This window comes from Fukomys damarensis, unplaced genomic scaffold (genome assembly GCF_012274545.1).
Source record: "Fukomys damarensis isolate Sample0158 unplaced genomic scaffold, DMR_v1.0_HiC HiC_scaffold_22, whole genome shotgun sequence".
Lineage (NCBI taxonomy): Eukaryota > Metazoa > Chordata > Mammalia > Rodentia > Bathyergidae > Fukomys > Fukomys damarensis.
Genome location: NW_022900934.1, coordinates 22,000,186 through 22,015,556, shown reverse-complemented (window position 1 = coordinate 22,015,556; position 15,371 = coordinate 22,000,186). Strand labels below are relative to the sequence as shown.

Sequence of the window (15,371 nt, the reverse complement as noted above, 5' to 3'; positions counted from 1 at the left end):
TACATGGATCTGAAAAGTCCATTTTTATGGATATGGTACAGATATGTGCTAAAGTGATTTTTAGGGGAGCCAATAGGGTGTTATGTATGAGGTCCAGTCTGGCCTCAAACTCCTTGACTCAAGCAATCCTTCTGTCTTAGCCTCCTGAGTAGATGAGACTACAGGCAGATAGCACTGGCTTTTGGTTTTATTTTTGTTTTTTTGAGTCAGTCTCACTAAGTAGTTCAGGCTGGCCTTGAACTCACTGCAATTCTCCTGCCTCAGCCTCCCAAGTGCTGGGATTACAGGTTTGCATCACCATGCCCAGGGCATTTTATTTAGAGAGTTGTAATAAACAAAACAATCCAATGAAGCTAGGCACAGTTGCACATGTTTGTAATCCCAGCTACTTGGGAGGCTGAAGCAGGAGAATTGCAAGTTTAAGGCCAGCCTGGGCAACTCAGTGAGACCCTGTCTCAAAAACAAAAAGGCCAGTGGGTAGCACAGTCGTAGAGCATCTGCTTAGCAAGAAGAAAATTCTAGATTCAATTTCCATGCATATACAAAAATCTGAAGAGGGGGCTGGGGATTTAGCTCAGCGGTTCGGTGGCCTGCCTTGCAAGCGCAAGGACCTGAGTTCAAACTCTGGTACCAAAAAACAAAAAAACCAAAAATCTGAAGCACATATGGTCTGCAGATACTAAGATATTTACTATTAATTTTTTACAGAAAATGTTTGCCAACTCCTAATCAAGGAGATCTTTGCTTTGTATTTTATATCTATCTAGTTGGCAGTACTAGAGATTAAAACTAGGATCTTGTGCCTGGTACATAAGCACTCTACCACTAGATACATCCTCAGCCCTATTTAAAATTTTTCTTGCCAAGTTGGGTAGCAAACACCTGAAACCCCAGCTACTTGGGACGATGAGGTGAAATAATCCAAATTTGAGGTTATCCTGGATGAATAAATCCTATCCCAAAATAAAAAATTTAAAATGACTGAAGGGGCTGGGGATTTAGCTCAGTGGTTTCCCTGCCTGCCTTGCAAGCACAAGGATCCAAGTTTGATCCCCAGTACCAAAAACAAAACAAAACAAAACAAAAAAACAATACAATGACTGGAGATACAGCTCAGTGGAGGAGTGCTTACCTAGCATATATGAGGCCCTGGGTTCAATCCCTAGTACTGCAAACAAACAAACAAACAAAAAAACCACAAATTTTTCTTCACAGGTTTGTATTACTCTAACTATGGTAATAACTGTTTTTTAAAGATAAAAGAATGTTTAAAACATATTATACCACCATATTGTTGCCTAAACTCTTCCTAGCTTCCTCCATATCAATCCCTTGGTAGAGAATATGTGGCTAGATTTACAAGTGATTTATACATGAATATCAGAGCAAATTTTTAGAGGGACCAAAAATAACACTTTCCAAATAGGTTAAGTCATCTTTGGAGTGGGAGCATAGTGGACTGAAGTTAGAGGGGCAGGACTCAGTGGCTTACAGCAACAGCCACATAGGCCATCTTCTTCTGGCTGGGCACATTATGGCATTTCTGGAGCTTCCTCAGCAGCCTCCACAGCACCCAGGTCGTGCCGGGCAGGTCTATCTTCAGGGTTCTCCACAACACAGCTAGATTCCTGGAAATCCCAGAGTAAGAAGGGTCAGCAGAATGGCTTATCCCAGGCCTATCATGGCCACAACCTTCTTTAGAGTCTGGAATCTGATCTATAGGAGGTTTTCCTCTCCGCCCAGTTCCTCAGGGTATCATAGAGACAAACTAATCTGATTTCATAACAGTGGGTACTAAGGTTTTAGTGAGTCAAGGTCCCTTGGCCTGGGCATGGACTTCAAGGCCAGTCACAAACTGGTCCTAACCTAACTTTCTAGTCCTACCACTTCCCTATCGCATACTTTGTGCTTTCACCACCGCATATCAATCATCTTTGCCAGACAAACCACAGACATTGGAAACCCTACACCCATGCCTAGATCATTTTCTTTAATCAGAAGACCTTTCCCCTAAACTCTCCTCTGCCCATCGGCATCCTTCAAGGTCCAGCTCCAGTGTCACCTCCTCTGCGAAGCCTTTGCTGCTTCTTCACCAGGTCTCTCACGAGAGTTCCTATAGCACTTTTTAAAACTCTCTCTTTATGGAGGTAGCCTCAACCTTACACATGCTATGGTTAGTTTAGGTATATTTGTGTCTCCTTGTTCCTGCTGAAGGAAAGGTTACACCTAGCTCTTTCATGGATCCTTCAGGATCTCACACAGTGTCACAGGAGGCATTCAAGGACACATCCATTCAATCCAGTCTATGGTCCTCATATTGGCTAAGGCCAAGCACTGCAACAAAGTTTTGATTCTACTTAGAAGAGATCTTAAAAAAAAAAAAGCGTGATTTTAAAGAAAAGTAGTATGTTTCTCGAAAAGACTATGAGTTGAGTGTGGCCGTGCATGCTTGTAATCCCAGTACTCTGGGAGACTGAGGCAGGAGGATAACAAGTTTCCCAGCCTGGATTGCTTTGCAATTTAGGAACTCCTTATCTAAAAAAAAATTGTTTTTAAAGGCTGCAAACCATATGTGGTGGTGCATGCATGTAATCTCAGTACTTTGGGAAACCGAGGCAGGAGGACTGCAAGTTTGAGCCCAGCCTGGGTAACTCAGTAACTTCCTGTCACTCTGTCTCAAAAATAATAAGTTAAAAAAAAAAAAAAAGACTGGGGCTATAGCTCAGTGTGAAGTCAGTGGGTTCAATCACTAGTAGCCCCTCCCTGCAAAAGACTTCAAATATGACATTACAGCTCAGGCCAACCTGGGTAATGCACTAAGACATAATGAAGAAAGGAAAGGAGAAGGATAAGGAAAAAAGGAAGAAAATTTCTCTATTACTGATTTTAATGTAGGGGTTGAGGACTATGAAAAAACATGGGGGAGGGACACCGGGAATTATTTATATTTTTAAGCCTGCTTTGTGTGTGCTGGGGACCAAACCAGGGCCTCACACATGCTAGGTAAGCACTCTACCACTGAGTTACATCCCAGCCAAATTCATTCTTATTTTCAAAACTTACCCAGGCAACTTGTATGCCAGAGCTATGTCTTTTGTTCATTTTTGTTTTTGTTTTGTTTTCTTGAGACAAGGTCTCACTAAATTGCCCAGTGACCTTGAATTTGTAATCCTCCTGCCTCAGCTTGGGAATACAATTATGTGCCACTGTGCCTGGCTGAGACCATGTCTTTTAAAGTGTGGTTTTCCAACTATCTGCATGAGACCAACTTTAAAAATGGAGAGAATTAAAGACTATCCCAATATTTTACTCATGTTAGTAATTCTATTATTGAATAAAACAAAAGAAGAGGGTCCTAAAGCCAAAAAGATGATGTGGGATGTTGAAAACGTTTGTGACTAAGAAGATAATTAGATGGTAGAATATGAACATTTGTCCTGGGAGGACATTAAGAAATTCCTATGCTTGGGCTGGGGATTTAGCTCAGTGCTGCTGCACCTGCCTCACAAGAGCAAGATCCTGAGTTGGATCCCCACTGTGTGGGGGGCTGGTTTCCTATGCTTACTCACCCTCAGTTATTTTCTCTGAACTCCTGATGGACTAGATACATTACTTTGAGCAGCTATTTATTATAAAAGAAGTGTTCCAAAATTCTTTTGACTTGCAGCATATTTGTAAGTGTGATGGACATATATATATGAATTGGAAAGCACAAAGACTTTAGACCAATGATTCACAGATTTTTGTATGGAAAAAAAAAACATCTGGAAAGTCTGCTAAAAATATAGAAAAGGCCTTGCCACTGATGATACTGATTCTGTAGAAGTGGTTTTTGTTTTGCCCATCACCTTTTTGGGCCCCCTTCCCTTAGATCCTTAATAATCCTATTTGGGCCATGTAGTTTGATGGGAGCTGACTACAAGTCTATCACATTGTCAGAACTAAAAGAAAAGATTCCCTTTCTATTGTCATCTCTGCCAACATTAGTGCAAGCTCATCCAAGAGATGAAGAGATGGACAGAACCTTCATAAAATGAAATGAAGAAAGAGCCTTGGACTTTCCACTACTATAAGTCTGTACAGCTCCTTACGCTGGTTTGAGCTCCATCTCTGCTACTCCCAGCTAAGAGTTCTAACTAAGGCGAGTGTGGTGAACATGCCTGTAATACCAGCACACTAGAAGGCTAACATGGAGGACCACAAGTTGAGGCCTAGCCTGAGATGCATAGCGACACCTTACTTCAAAAAAATAATAAAAAAAAGAAAAGCTGGGAATGTGGCTACTACCAAAACCAAACAAAAACCAAATTAAAAAAAACCTACAAAGGGTTCTAACTAATATATTATAATTAATATAATAGGTCTAGGACAGTCTTTAGAGTTTTGGAAGATGCTTTTTTATTAAGCTCCACGTGGATTATCTGGATGGGTGAAAGTCTTCCACTGCTTGATGTTTAGAGAACATCACAACTACACCAAGACGTTATATGAGAACAGCTCATTTAAAAGAGAGGCTTTCAGATAATCAAAAGCAGAAAAATATTTTCTTCAGCTAAAAAAACTGACCAGAATCATGCCATAGAAAGCAGATAAAAAGAGATGCTACTCTGGTTAAAGTGGAGGTAGGGGTTGGGGTGGGACCTGGAGCTGTCTCCTGATGTGTCACTCCTTTGGCCTCACCTGGAGCTGCCAATGTGAAAACTTCTTAGCTAAAAAAATCTACTTGTCCGTATATTCTTCTCTATGGACACATTTATAATTTTTTTGTTTGTTATTTTGAGACAGGGTCTCACTATACAATTCAGGCTAACCTTGGATTCACTGTGTAGCCCAGGCTGATCTTGAACTTGCGGCAATCCTCTTGCCTCGTCCTCCTGAGTGCTGGGATTACAGGCATGGACCACCAGACCTGGTTTATACTTCTTTTTATGTACCAGTTTATCCATTTAGCTATTTTGTAGCAAAATAATTCTGCAAGTGAGTTATTACAGTATGATATTTTACCCTAAATAACTTTTGTGTCTATCTTCTTACAGTAAGAACATCCTTCTGTATAACCAGTATATGTCACACCTAAGGACGTTAAATTAATAATCTAGCAGAGAGGTCATATTTAAATCTTCTCCAAATTTTCTTTCATAGCTTTTGTTTTTGAATCATGATCCAATCAAAGTCATAACTGTATAACTGCATTGGGTTATGTTGGTTTAGTATTTTTTTTATCTAGAATAGTGCCTTCAGCACCATTTTTATTCATGACATTAACTCTTTTGAAGAGTCTAGTCCAATTATCTTACAGAATGTTCTTCACAGTGGATTTGTTGCATTGTTTCCATAAGATATTATATTCTGATCACAGGCATCTATATCTTATCTCTTCTGCAAGACTCTCATTAAATTATTTTTGGATTTTTTAAGATAGTCTCACAATATTCCATGGCTTTGAACTCATGATCCTCTTGCCTCAGTCTCCCAGAGTCCTAGGTTTATAGGTGTGTGCCACTATATACTTGGTTGAGTCTTATTAGTTTTTTTTCTCCCCCAGTACTGGGGATCTAACTCAGGACCTTGGGCTTACAAGGCCAGTGCAGCACCACTGAGATAAATCCCCAGCCCTTGTTTTGTTTGTTGAGACAGGATATTGTTGTGTAGCCCTTGGTGGTCCTGAACTTACTATGGAACCCAGGATGGCTTTGAACTCATGGTGCTCCTCCTGCCTCAGCCTCGTTCATTAGATTTTTGAGGGCAGCTTTGCTCCACAAAACTCAGGTTATATACCCCAATTTACTCCAGAGGATGCACAGGCTCTATTACCTGTCATATGGTATTGGTTGACACAGAAGATGGCTAAGCACTATATCTGTGTACTTGGGTCTGGAGATAAACAAACTCACAGTACTGATGATTTGTTGGTGGACTCTTGGCTGACTGATCATGGATAGCTGGGCACAGATAACTCCCATAATTTCTGGTACCTGAGGAGGAAAAAGAAATTACTAAAGCCTAAGTCCTGTGGGACATTAATGATTTCTGAGGATATTGTGGCCATTTCTGAAAAATCCTAGGGGGTGATTTTTACTTAGCAAAAGTTCCTTTCAAAAAGGGTGTGGTTCAGTGGCAGACTGCTTGCTCATCATATACGAAGATCTGGACACCAAAGGTTTATAAACAAAACTACTTGGGGGTATCTATAGGTATGGATATGCACACAAATAGATTTTGAGCCCAGCATGGTGGTGCATCCCTGTAATCTCAGCATTGTAGACTGAGGCAGGAGGATTGTAAATTCAAGCCCAGCCTAGGTAACTCTGTAACCTAATGAGAGCCTATCTAAAAATAAAAAATAAAAAAAACCCTGGGGATGCAGCTCAGTGAAAAGGCCTCGGGTTCAACCCCTAGTACCACAATAAGTAAATAAATAAGTAGATTCGGAAGGATGTAAATACAAAGATGTTAAAGATGTGTCTTTGAGTGATGGGATATTATATTTTTTTTCTAATTTTCCCCAATTACATATTGATTTTATAATAAAACAAAGAAAGGTGCTGCAATAAAACTTTTTTTCTCATTCTGAACCTGATTATGGCAAAGGAGTCTCCATCTACCTTCCTCTCAGATGTGACTGTGAGGTCAGGTAATGAAAGCAGGAGCCACAAGGTCCATTTCTTTGCTTGGACTACTCTTCCAGCAGATGCATGGCTTCAGGTCTCAGTGGAGTTGTCAGCTCCTTAGAGAGGCAGCTCTCAACACCCTCACATAAAATGGTGGTCATCACTACTGGTTGCCAGAAACTGGTTGAAGGTTAGACATGCAATATGACTATGGCTAATGAAACATGATAATGAATCTATTGTGGGCTTTTGAGAAAGATGTTCTTCCCTTAATAAGAGGGATGAAAAGGAAAGCAACATCTTTCTTCTTTCTGGATAGTCTATTCTGCTTAAACGGTCTGCAACTGCTATCACTACCTAATGACCATATGACTAGGAAGAGTAGAAAGAAAAGCCCTTGAGTCTTGAATAACATTATTGAATTACTGAACCCATTCTGGAAAATATAAAATGCTTTCTGTCCAAATTTCTTATATGTTTATATTAATTATGCAATTTAATATGTTTTATTTTACTAAGGATACTTATTGCTATGTTATTACCTACAGTAGTAAATCCTTTGGTTAAATCTCTCACAGTTGGACTTTTTGGCCACTGAAAGCACCCAAATCATGCAAGTTTCCACCTCACCTTACTCTTATACTGTTCCTTTTATATGTTTGCTTTAAAAAAAAAAACCCACTTTTTTCTTTTACAGTACTAGGGATTGAATCCAGGGTCTTTCCACGAGCTACTTCTCTAGCCCTTTCTTTTTATGTTTTTATTTTGAGACAGTCTTGCTAAACCACTAAGCTGACCAAACTGGGCTCCAACTTGCAATTCTCCTTTCTCATCCTCTCAGACTGCCAGGATTATAGGTGTGTGCCACCATGCTGAGATTCTTTGCTAGTTTGATAAGTTAAAAAAGGTTCTTATAACTTTAAAGTTACATTTTAATAACATTTAAATTCCTTCCTTCCTTCCTTCTTTCCTAACTTTTTCTTTGCACCAGTGCCCCATGCATGCTAGGCAAGTGTTCTACTACTGAACTGTACCCCGGCCCTTGCTTTTTATTCTTATCAATGCAAACTGAGTGGAGAAATGTTTCTGAGCAAAGGGCTTAAGACATTGGCCCTATCCTCAATTAGTAGTTATTCTCAGCTGATCAGGAGTAGGAGTGGAGAGGTCTTGCTGGTATTTCAAACCCAGACAATAGCTACTGAGTTTGTACCTTCTCAAATCGGGACTCCGCGTTTTTTACCAACGTTAGCAGCAACTCTCCGGCTAATTGCTGGGTGCAAGTATGCTTCAGGTTTTTTAGGCCATTCAGTGTAGTCATTACAAACTGGCAGAGCTCATTTGAATTCAGGAAAACTTCAAAGATCTGAAATGATTTAGGAAAAGTGAACTTCTAAGAAATATGTTATGATAGAAAGAGCCATGAACAAAAACTAGATTTTTTTTGTTTGTTTTGAGACAGGATTTTGCTATGTAGTTCAGGCTGGACTTGAACTCACTATATAGCCCAGGCTAGCCTCTCGAGTGCTGGGATCTGTAATCCTAGATTATGTGCCAGCAGGCCGGGCAAAAGCTAGATTTTAAGTTAAAAAGAGAAGTGTACAGATATAGAAGGCGGCTTACTTCAATCTTGTTCTAAAGTGAAAGCTAGAAGGAAACCCAGTGTATACTGCTAGAAGTTGTGCATGATCTTTTACTCTCTTTTAGAAGCCTTATTATGAGGCCTATGGAAAGAGTCACAATTTTGTACAAGTAGGACTAAAGGAAATGACTAAAAGAGAGATGACAGGGCCTGTGGCATAACTAAAATGCCTTGTGAGGAGACAGCATTTTAAAAGATGCCATTCTGCTTCTGTTGCATTTGGGAGTATATAAAGTGCTTCACATGATTATAATAGGTGCAATCTATGGGGGTCACACTATGTGACGGGCATTAAATAAAGCATTTTCCACATGATATCTCATTTAACCCTTGCAATAACTGAGTTATTCTACTTTTACAGATGAGGAAATTGAAACTGCTAAGAGATTAAAATACCTGATACCTTTGACTCTGTAGGTTTTCCTTTTCTTCTAGTCCCTTACATGCATGGTAATTAGTAGATAAGTAAGTATTTTTGAATAAAGAATAACTACATTAATTTAAAAGTGTATGGCTTGGGCCAGGGATTTAGCTCAGTGGTTCTGCTGCCTGCTTTGCAAGTGAGTTTGATTCCTGGTACCAACAAAACAACAACAAAAGTGTATGGCTCATGGCTCAACTACTCTCTCCTGCATTCCTTTTGGCGACATGGATTTACATTTGTAAGCAGCTGGCACTCTGGGACAGCAGAGCTAGTTTGAAGGCAAAGCCATATAGTGATATAGGTCTTCTGGAAGGTTGACTGATGCACCAAATTAAAAGGACAGGTGTTTAGTATTAGGCAGGTAGTTAGACATTAGCGGGTCTGAGGCACAAACAGGGTACTTCAAAGTAGCATGTTGTGCCAGTTATAGTTAAGCAAAGAAAAACCTCAATTTATAATCATGTACTGAGTTTCAAACCCAAAGTTTCAAACCTTGTTCTTTTCTAGAACAGGGCATACAGCATTCTTGGTTGTCATAGCCATAGATCAATGATATCAGGAAAGGAAATGTTCTTTAAAGACCCTCCCACCTTGGGCTGGGACCTGTTTTAACTTAAGACTTCACCTTTTGAAAATTTCTTATATGATTAAGACCTCCAAGGGAACAGTGATCATCTGAAAAGATGTTTTGCAACTCCAAAATAACTTCTAAGAAAAATATTGATAAACATCACTATTACCTTTGCTCCCTGAGCCCCAGCAGTAACTTTTGTGTATATAAAAAGATATCCAGACTTCCACTGGAGGCAGATGCCTTCTCACTTAGAGGCACACATTTCTCTATATCTATTTTACAATACATTTTCCTATTCTTCTGCAGGGTCACCTGTGTATCTTCACTGAATTCTTTCATCAAGGGCACAGAGGACCAAGGAGGTTCATGAGGGCCAGTTCCTTGTGACTAAGAATCTGCTTTCCCTCTGATATCTTTTTTGTTCTATGACTCCGAAAGGTGATTTAGATCTAACTGGCAGGTTACCCTACCAACTAAACTAAGAGGATGAGTGTATGAATCATAAACATGATTCCTTGGGCTGGGGATGTAGCTCAGTGGTGCTGTGCCTGCTGGGCAAGCAGAAAGTCCTGAGTTCAATCCCTGGTATGGGAAAAAAAAAAAAAAAAAAAAATATCTTGTCTCCAAACTAGAATGTTTAGGGAGCACATTCCTGGGCAATCTTGTATGTTTAATTTACAAGAAACTACCACAATTTCTTCCAAAGTGATTTTTTCCCATTTTCCATCTTCATGAACAAACAAAGGATATTTCTGGTTGCTCTCCACACTCACCAACATTTCAAGCTGTGTTTATACTTTTAGCCATTCAGATTAGCTGGGCAAGTGCTTACTTTGGCAGCACGTACACTGATTACCTGGGCAATTTTGAGAGGATCCTGGTAAAATTGTTTAATATCATGGAGTTCTAGAATTTCACAACACCGTTTTAGTCCTCTTCTCAAGCTCTGGTGGTTTGTTTTGTCTTGCGTAGCATCTAAGAAGAAAATATGAAGTACTATTAATTTCTGGCTTATTTCTTTCTTCTTGATTTTATAAGTCTGGTTATCTCCATGTCATAATGGATTCCAAGATTTCACTTAGACATAAATGCCTGGGAGAAGAGGCGGACATTAACCTGATGGCTGATTTGTTTCTCCTTTCTTGTAGAACAATACAAAAAAAGGGCTGAAGGACAGATAAAAGAGATTTTCTTAAGGGCAGAGCTTGTGAGTGACCTGTGAATACAAACAAGACATGCTTTTTCATTTCCCTACTGGTGAGGAAATTTTGAGGAAGCTTAAATCCCCACAAATGTGATAATTTCATTAGCAGATGCCTTTAGGCAGCTAGTTTTGCTGATTCTAGAATCTGCCAACCCTTGGATAACGCTATAACCTATATCTGTCTTTTAGGGGAAAAAATGTTTTCAGTAGACCTGCCCTTCTCCCTATTTTTTTTTTCTTTTCCCAGTCCTTTACCAATCTGTCTCTTTGGTATTTTAAAGGAAAGCTTCCAAAAATACCCCACTCTTCTCTTTAGCTGATTATGAAAAAGCATGCAGAGAAGTAACTGTCTGGAATGAAATGTACAGATGCTGAGTCAGGAGTTAGGGCTTGGGTTAGGGTTAAGGTTAAGTTTCCGTTGATGAGGGAAGAGGGGAATAAAGAATGGTCCAAGGTGCAATTCCCCCTCCTTACAATAAAAGCCCTTCATACCCCTGAGCATTGGAAGATGGAGACCGTAAGCAAGAGACTCTTCTATCTTCTGAGCTGGCTCTGAGTAAACCTTTCTCACTTCACTAAACTTCTGTCTCCCAAGTTTTTGAGGAGTGTCAGACAGTATGGGCCTTAATCTCCAGTAACACACCTTATTTTCGCATGTTTAATGTGTCCTTTTATTTCTGGAAATTTCTCTATTCAAAGCCTTTGGGCCCTTGGTCTAGGATAGTATCTCTCCAATTAGAAACTAAGTTCCCTGGGGAAGCAGTCTTGTCTGTCTTTTCAGTGACACATTCCTAGTACAAGGGAATTTTTGTCAATATTTGGTGAATCAAAACAAAACTGTATTTTGGCTAGGTATCTTGGTATACATTTCTCACACTCAGAGCTGCCCAAAGATGGGATGGCTGCCGGGAAGCTTGGAGATTCTGAATCTATTAGCTAAATAAGCCCTAGAAGGTAACAAATGGAGTAAATGAGATACTAGGGGTACAGGGTTAGGTATCTTCTAAATTCCCTTCTAGCTGAGGAAGTCACATATTTGTTTCTTGACCTTACCAGTTTGCTCTCTATTTTTCAAATTCCTCAAGCTCATAACTGCTGGGTGCCCTTGCTCATTCTGTTCCCTCAGACTGACAGGCTATGCTTACCTCTCTCAGTGTGATGTGCTCACCTGTCACGAGGCTAATTTCTCTTTATTCTTGATTACCTTCAGAGACGACTTTTCTGAACTCTACAACTAGACGTGATTTTTCTTTTTGGTAGTACTAGGGACTGAACCCAGGGCTTTCACACTGAACTATACCCGTAGCCTTTTTGTATTTTGAGACAGGGTCTCACTAAATTGTCGAGGCAAAACTTGAACTTGTGATCTTGCTTCAGCCTCCAAGAGTGTTGAGATTCTAGGCATGTCCCACTATGCCCAGCTAGTGTACCTTTCTCTTATGAGCTACTGTAAAAATCTTTCTAAAACACAGAGATGGAGGACACAAGGAGAGCCAGAGATTATATTATGCCCAAAAAAGGACTCAGGGCCTCGCTGTCTTCAACAGTGCCTTACACTTCAGTCTCAGGGTGAGATGCAGCAGGTAGTATGTGCCTTCTGCAGCCTCCTCAGTGACCTCTTTCAGTGGGTCCCCACATAGCAGTGCCATCACAGCTACTAGATGTCCAAGGCTTTGGAATTGCAGTGGAAGCTAATTAAAAAGAAAAAATAAATGACATCAGAATATAGGTAAATTTAGTGTCTTAAATTTGAGTTATTGACAAGTAAGGACACTTCTTCCCTGAATTTAAGAGCAATATTAAATCACATTCAGCCTTTAGATCTCTGAAATCCTAATATTTAACATGTATAGATACAATGTATCTAGCAAACAGTCTTAAATAGGGCAATTGTAGCCTAAGTGAACAATCTAAAAAATGAAAAGGCTGTATGCATAAAGATGTTCATTCTAAACCAGGTGTGGTTGTGTGCACCTGTGATCCTAGTACCTAGGAGGCTGAGACAGGGGATTACTGTGAGTCTGAGGCCAGCCTGGGCTACATATGAATGAATTCAAAGCCAGCCTGAACTACACAGTGAGACTCTATCTCAAACAAAACAAAAACCAACCAAAAAAAGTTCATTCTAACACTGTTCTTAAAAACCACTCTGGAAATAACAACTCAATAATGGTAAAGAGAACTATGATACAGCCACTCTATGAATGCAATCATTAGAAACCAAGTGAGAAATTTACAATAATGGAAAATGTGCTACTCTTCTAAGCAAAACAGTTGGATGCAAAGTGAGATATAGCATTTAATATTATTTAAAATTTTTATTTATTGATATTCAGCCTAATTATGGAAAGAAACATGTAAGGTAGCTGGCAAAAACCATACCATAAAAAGAAATATAACAATGTAGTGAAGACAATAGGACAAATTTAAAATTAAAGCAGAAAGCAGAGTGCCTCACACCTATAATTTCAGCTACTTGAGAGACTGAGACAGGAGGATCCCAAGTTCAAGGCCAGCCTGGGCAACAAACCAAAATCCCATAAATAGACAAACAAAACTAAGGCAGAAAAGATCAATTAAGAATTTTGTCAGCATGCAGAATGTGTGTCACCATTTGCTCAAGGTAAGCCAAAGAGTGAGGCTCTGAATTTTCTTCTGCTAACACAGATTTACACACAATGTCCTGTACATGATTACCACTGACCATAAGAAGCAAAAAGCCATACAAATGAAGCACATGTTTTCCTTAGACTGAGGCAGAAAGAAATTTCTTCAGTGGCTCTTCAGAAACAAGACACCAGTGATAGAGAAGACTTTTATAAATAGCAAAAACCTAGTGTTAGAACGTAAAGTGGCTTCTGCTGTCTCTAATAGTAGTTTGCTTTGTTTAGCTCAGAACTAACAGGCACCAAAGGCACTAACTGTTGAATGAGGCACTTGGTCTGACCCTGCGATAACAGGGCACATCAAGGTCTTGAGCTCTGAAGAGACTGGAGCCACATGATCGTAAAAGTGTCAAGATGAAAAGGACCATGGCTAACATTTGCTCCCCTGACCCTGAAAACCCCTTCCTATGGGCTAGAATAGATAACTAGGCAAATCTTAAAGGTAAACTCCCCTAACTACAAGGAATTATTACATCTGGGTTGAAAGTTAACCATCCTGTGACCGTGATTTGCACTATGAGAATGAAATGTAACCACCCAAATGAAGTCAAGACTGTAAAACACTATAAAAGGAGGAGTTGTAAACCAGTGCATTGACGATCCAGGCACTGCTTATGTGCGTTTGACCCTCGTCGATGAGTAAATTTGTTATTTTACTTCTGTTCTGCTGCCTCTCTGTGTGTCATTTGCAAATTCCTACCGTAACACCAGCTCTTATGGACTTTTTAGAGTAAACACAGAAACACTTATGCAAAACTTTATAATGTCTTTAATTCATTAGAACTATGATTGGCATTGGAGATAGAAGCAGGGAACAAAAGAGAATATCTCTGCTCACGAGGTGATAATCCAGTTGAGGAAGCATTAAATGAACAAAAGAAATAACTAAAATTTGTTATGTATCAAACAGTGATAATTTATGATGAAGGAAACACAGGGGAAAGGGGTAGGAATTGTTACCTTAGAATGGGAACTGAGCCTGATGATTCTGGGAGAAGAGTATTACAAACACAGGGAAAGCAAGTGCAAAGGGCTGAGGCGGAAGTGTTTGGTATTCATAAGGAACATCCTAGCATTGTAGCTAGGATGCTAGAATAAAGAAAACAAGAGGAAAACAGGAGATTGATGGAGAAAGGGCTAGAATAATACTTACAAAACACGCTAAGGATTTGGACTTTATTCTGGGCAAGATAGGAAGCCATTAAAAGATTTTCAGCAGGAAAGGGACTTGAGCTTACTAACATTCATTCACTAAGTATTTCACCGAGCATGAAGCATGTGGCAGATTTTGTGAAAGACACTGAGGACTCTGCTGAATAAGGCAAACATTGACACTGGTGGTATTTACATCCTATTAGAGAAAAACAGCTAGTAAATTAATAAAGCAAGCAAAGCTCTGGCCCTAAGAAGCCCTAGGAAGGAAATAGAGATATGAGAGAGACGGTAAGGGCAGATCTATTTGTGAGCAGCAAGTCTTTTTGGGGTGGAGACATTTGGATTGAACTCCAGAGAAGGAAGAAGGGCCAGCCAAGTGAAGAGCTGGGAAGGTCATTCCAAGCAGAGGAAGTTGTAAATGCAAAGGATTGAGACAACAAGTGTGGCTGGCAAGTAGCGTATTACCCGGTACAGAGAGACAGGCAAGAACTAGGTCACACAAGACCTTGTATTCTAATGACAGCTGGATATCCCTGGATCAAGAAAGTGACATGGAGGAAAAAAAGACGAGAAAAGAAAGCAAGAGCGTGGGTACAGCTCACAGTTAAGGGGATTTGCCTGCCTAGAATGTGCAATGCCCTGAATTTGATCCTCAGCAACACAACACAGGTGTGCACATGCAGAATAGTGATGCTGACTCTTAGGAAAGCAATTCTGGCTACAAAGAGAGCAAATTGGAAGAGACTAAAGTAGTCAACACTCAGGCATGAAAATGTACTGGGGAGGGATATATAAAAATGTCAGTGGTGCCTATCTCTGAATGACAACAACAAACTAATAGTTTTTATTCCTTCTGTTTTAAAGAAGTTAACATTTTGTATAACAAGCATATTTATATTCTTTTTTTTTTCTCTTTTTGGAGACAAGGTCTCTTTACATAGTTCAGGCTGGTCTTGAACTTACTAAGTATCCCAGGTTGGCCTCCAGGCGCAATGATTCTCCTTTTTCAGCTTCCCAAATGCTGGGTTATAGGCGCACACTGCCACATCAGGATCACATTTTCCTCTCTCTCTCTCTCTCTCTCTCTCTCTCTCTCTC

General features: G+C 39.8%; 1 protein-coding gene across 1 annotated transcript in view; it reads right to left on the bottom strand.

Moving 5' to 3' along the window:
• Positions 1–15,371, bottom strand: part of Mroh8 (maestro heat like repeat family member 8) — a 77,608-nt gene that overhangs the window by 23,464 nt on the left and 38,773 nt on the right. The window contains 5 exon segments of the mRNA XM_010640028.3: positions 1,493–1,628; positions 5,815–5,975; positions 7,822–7,974; positions 10,105–10,223; positions 12,008–12,143. Coding sequence (XP_010638330.1) covers positions 1,493–1,628; positions 5,815–5,975; positions 7,822–7,974; positions 10,105–10,223; positions 12,008–12,143 — 705 coding nt within the window.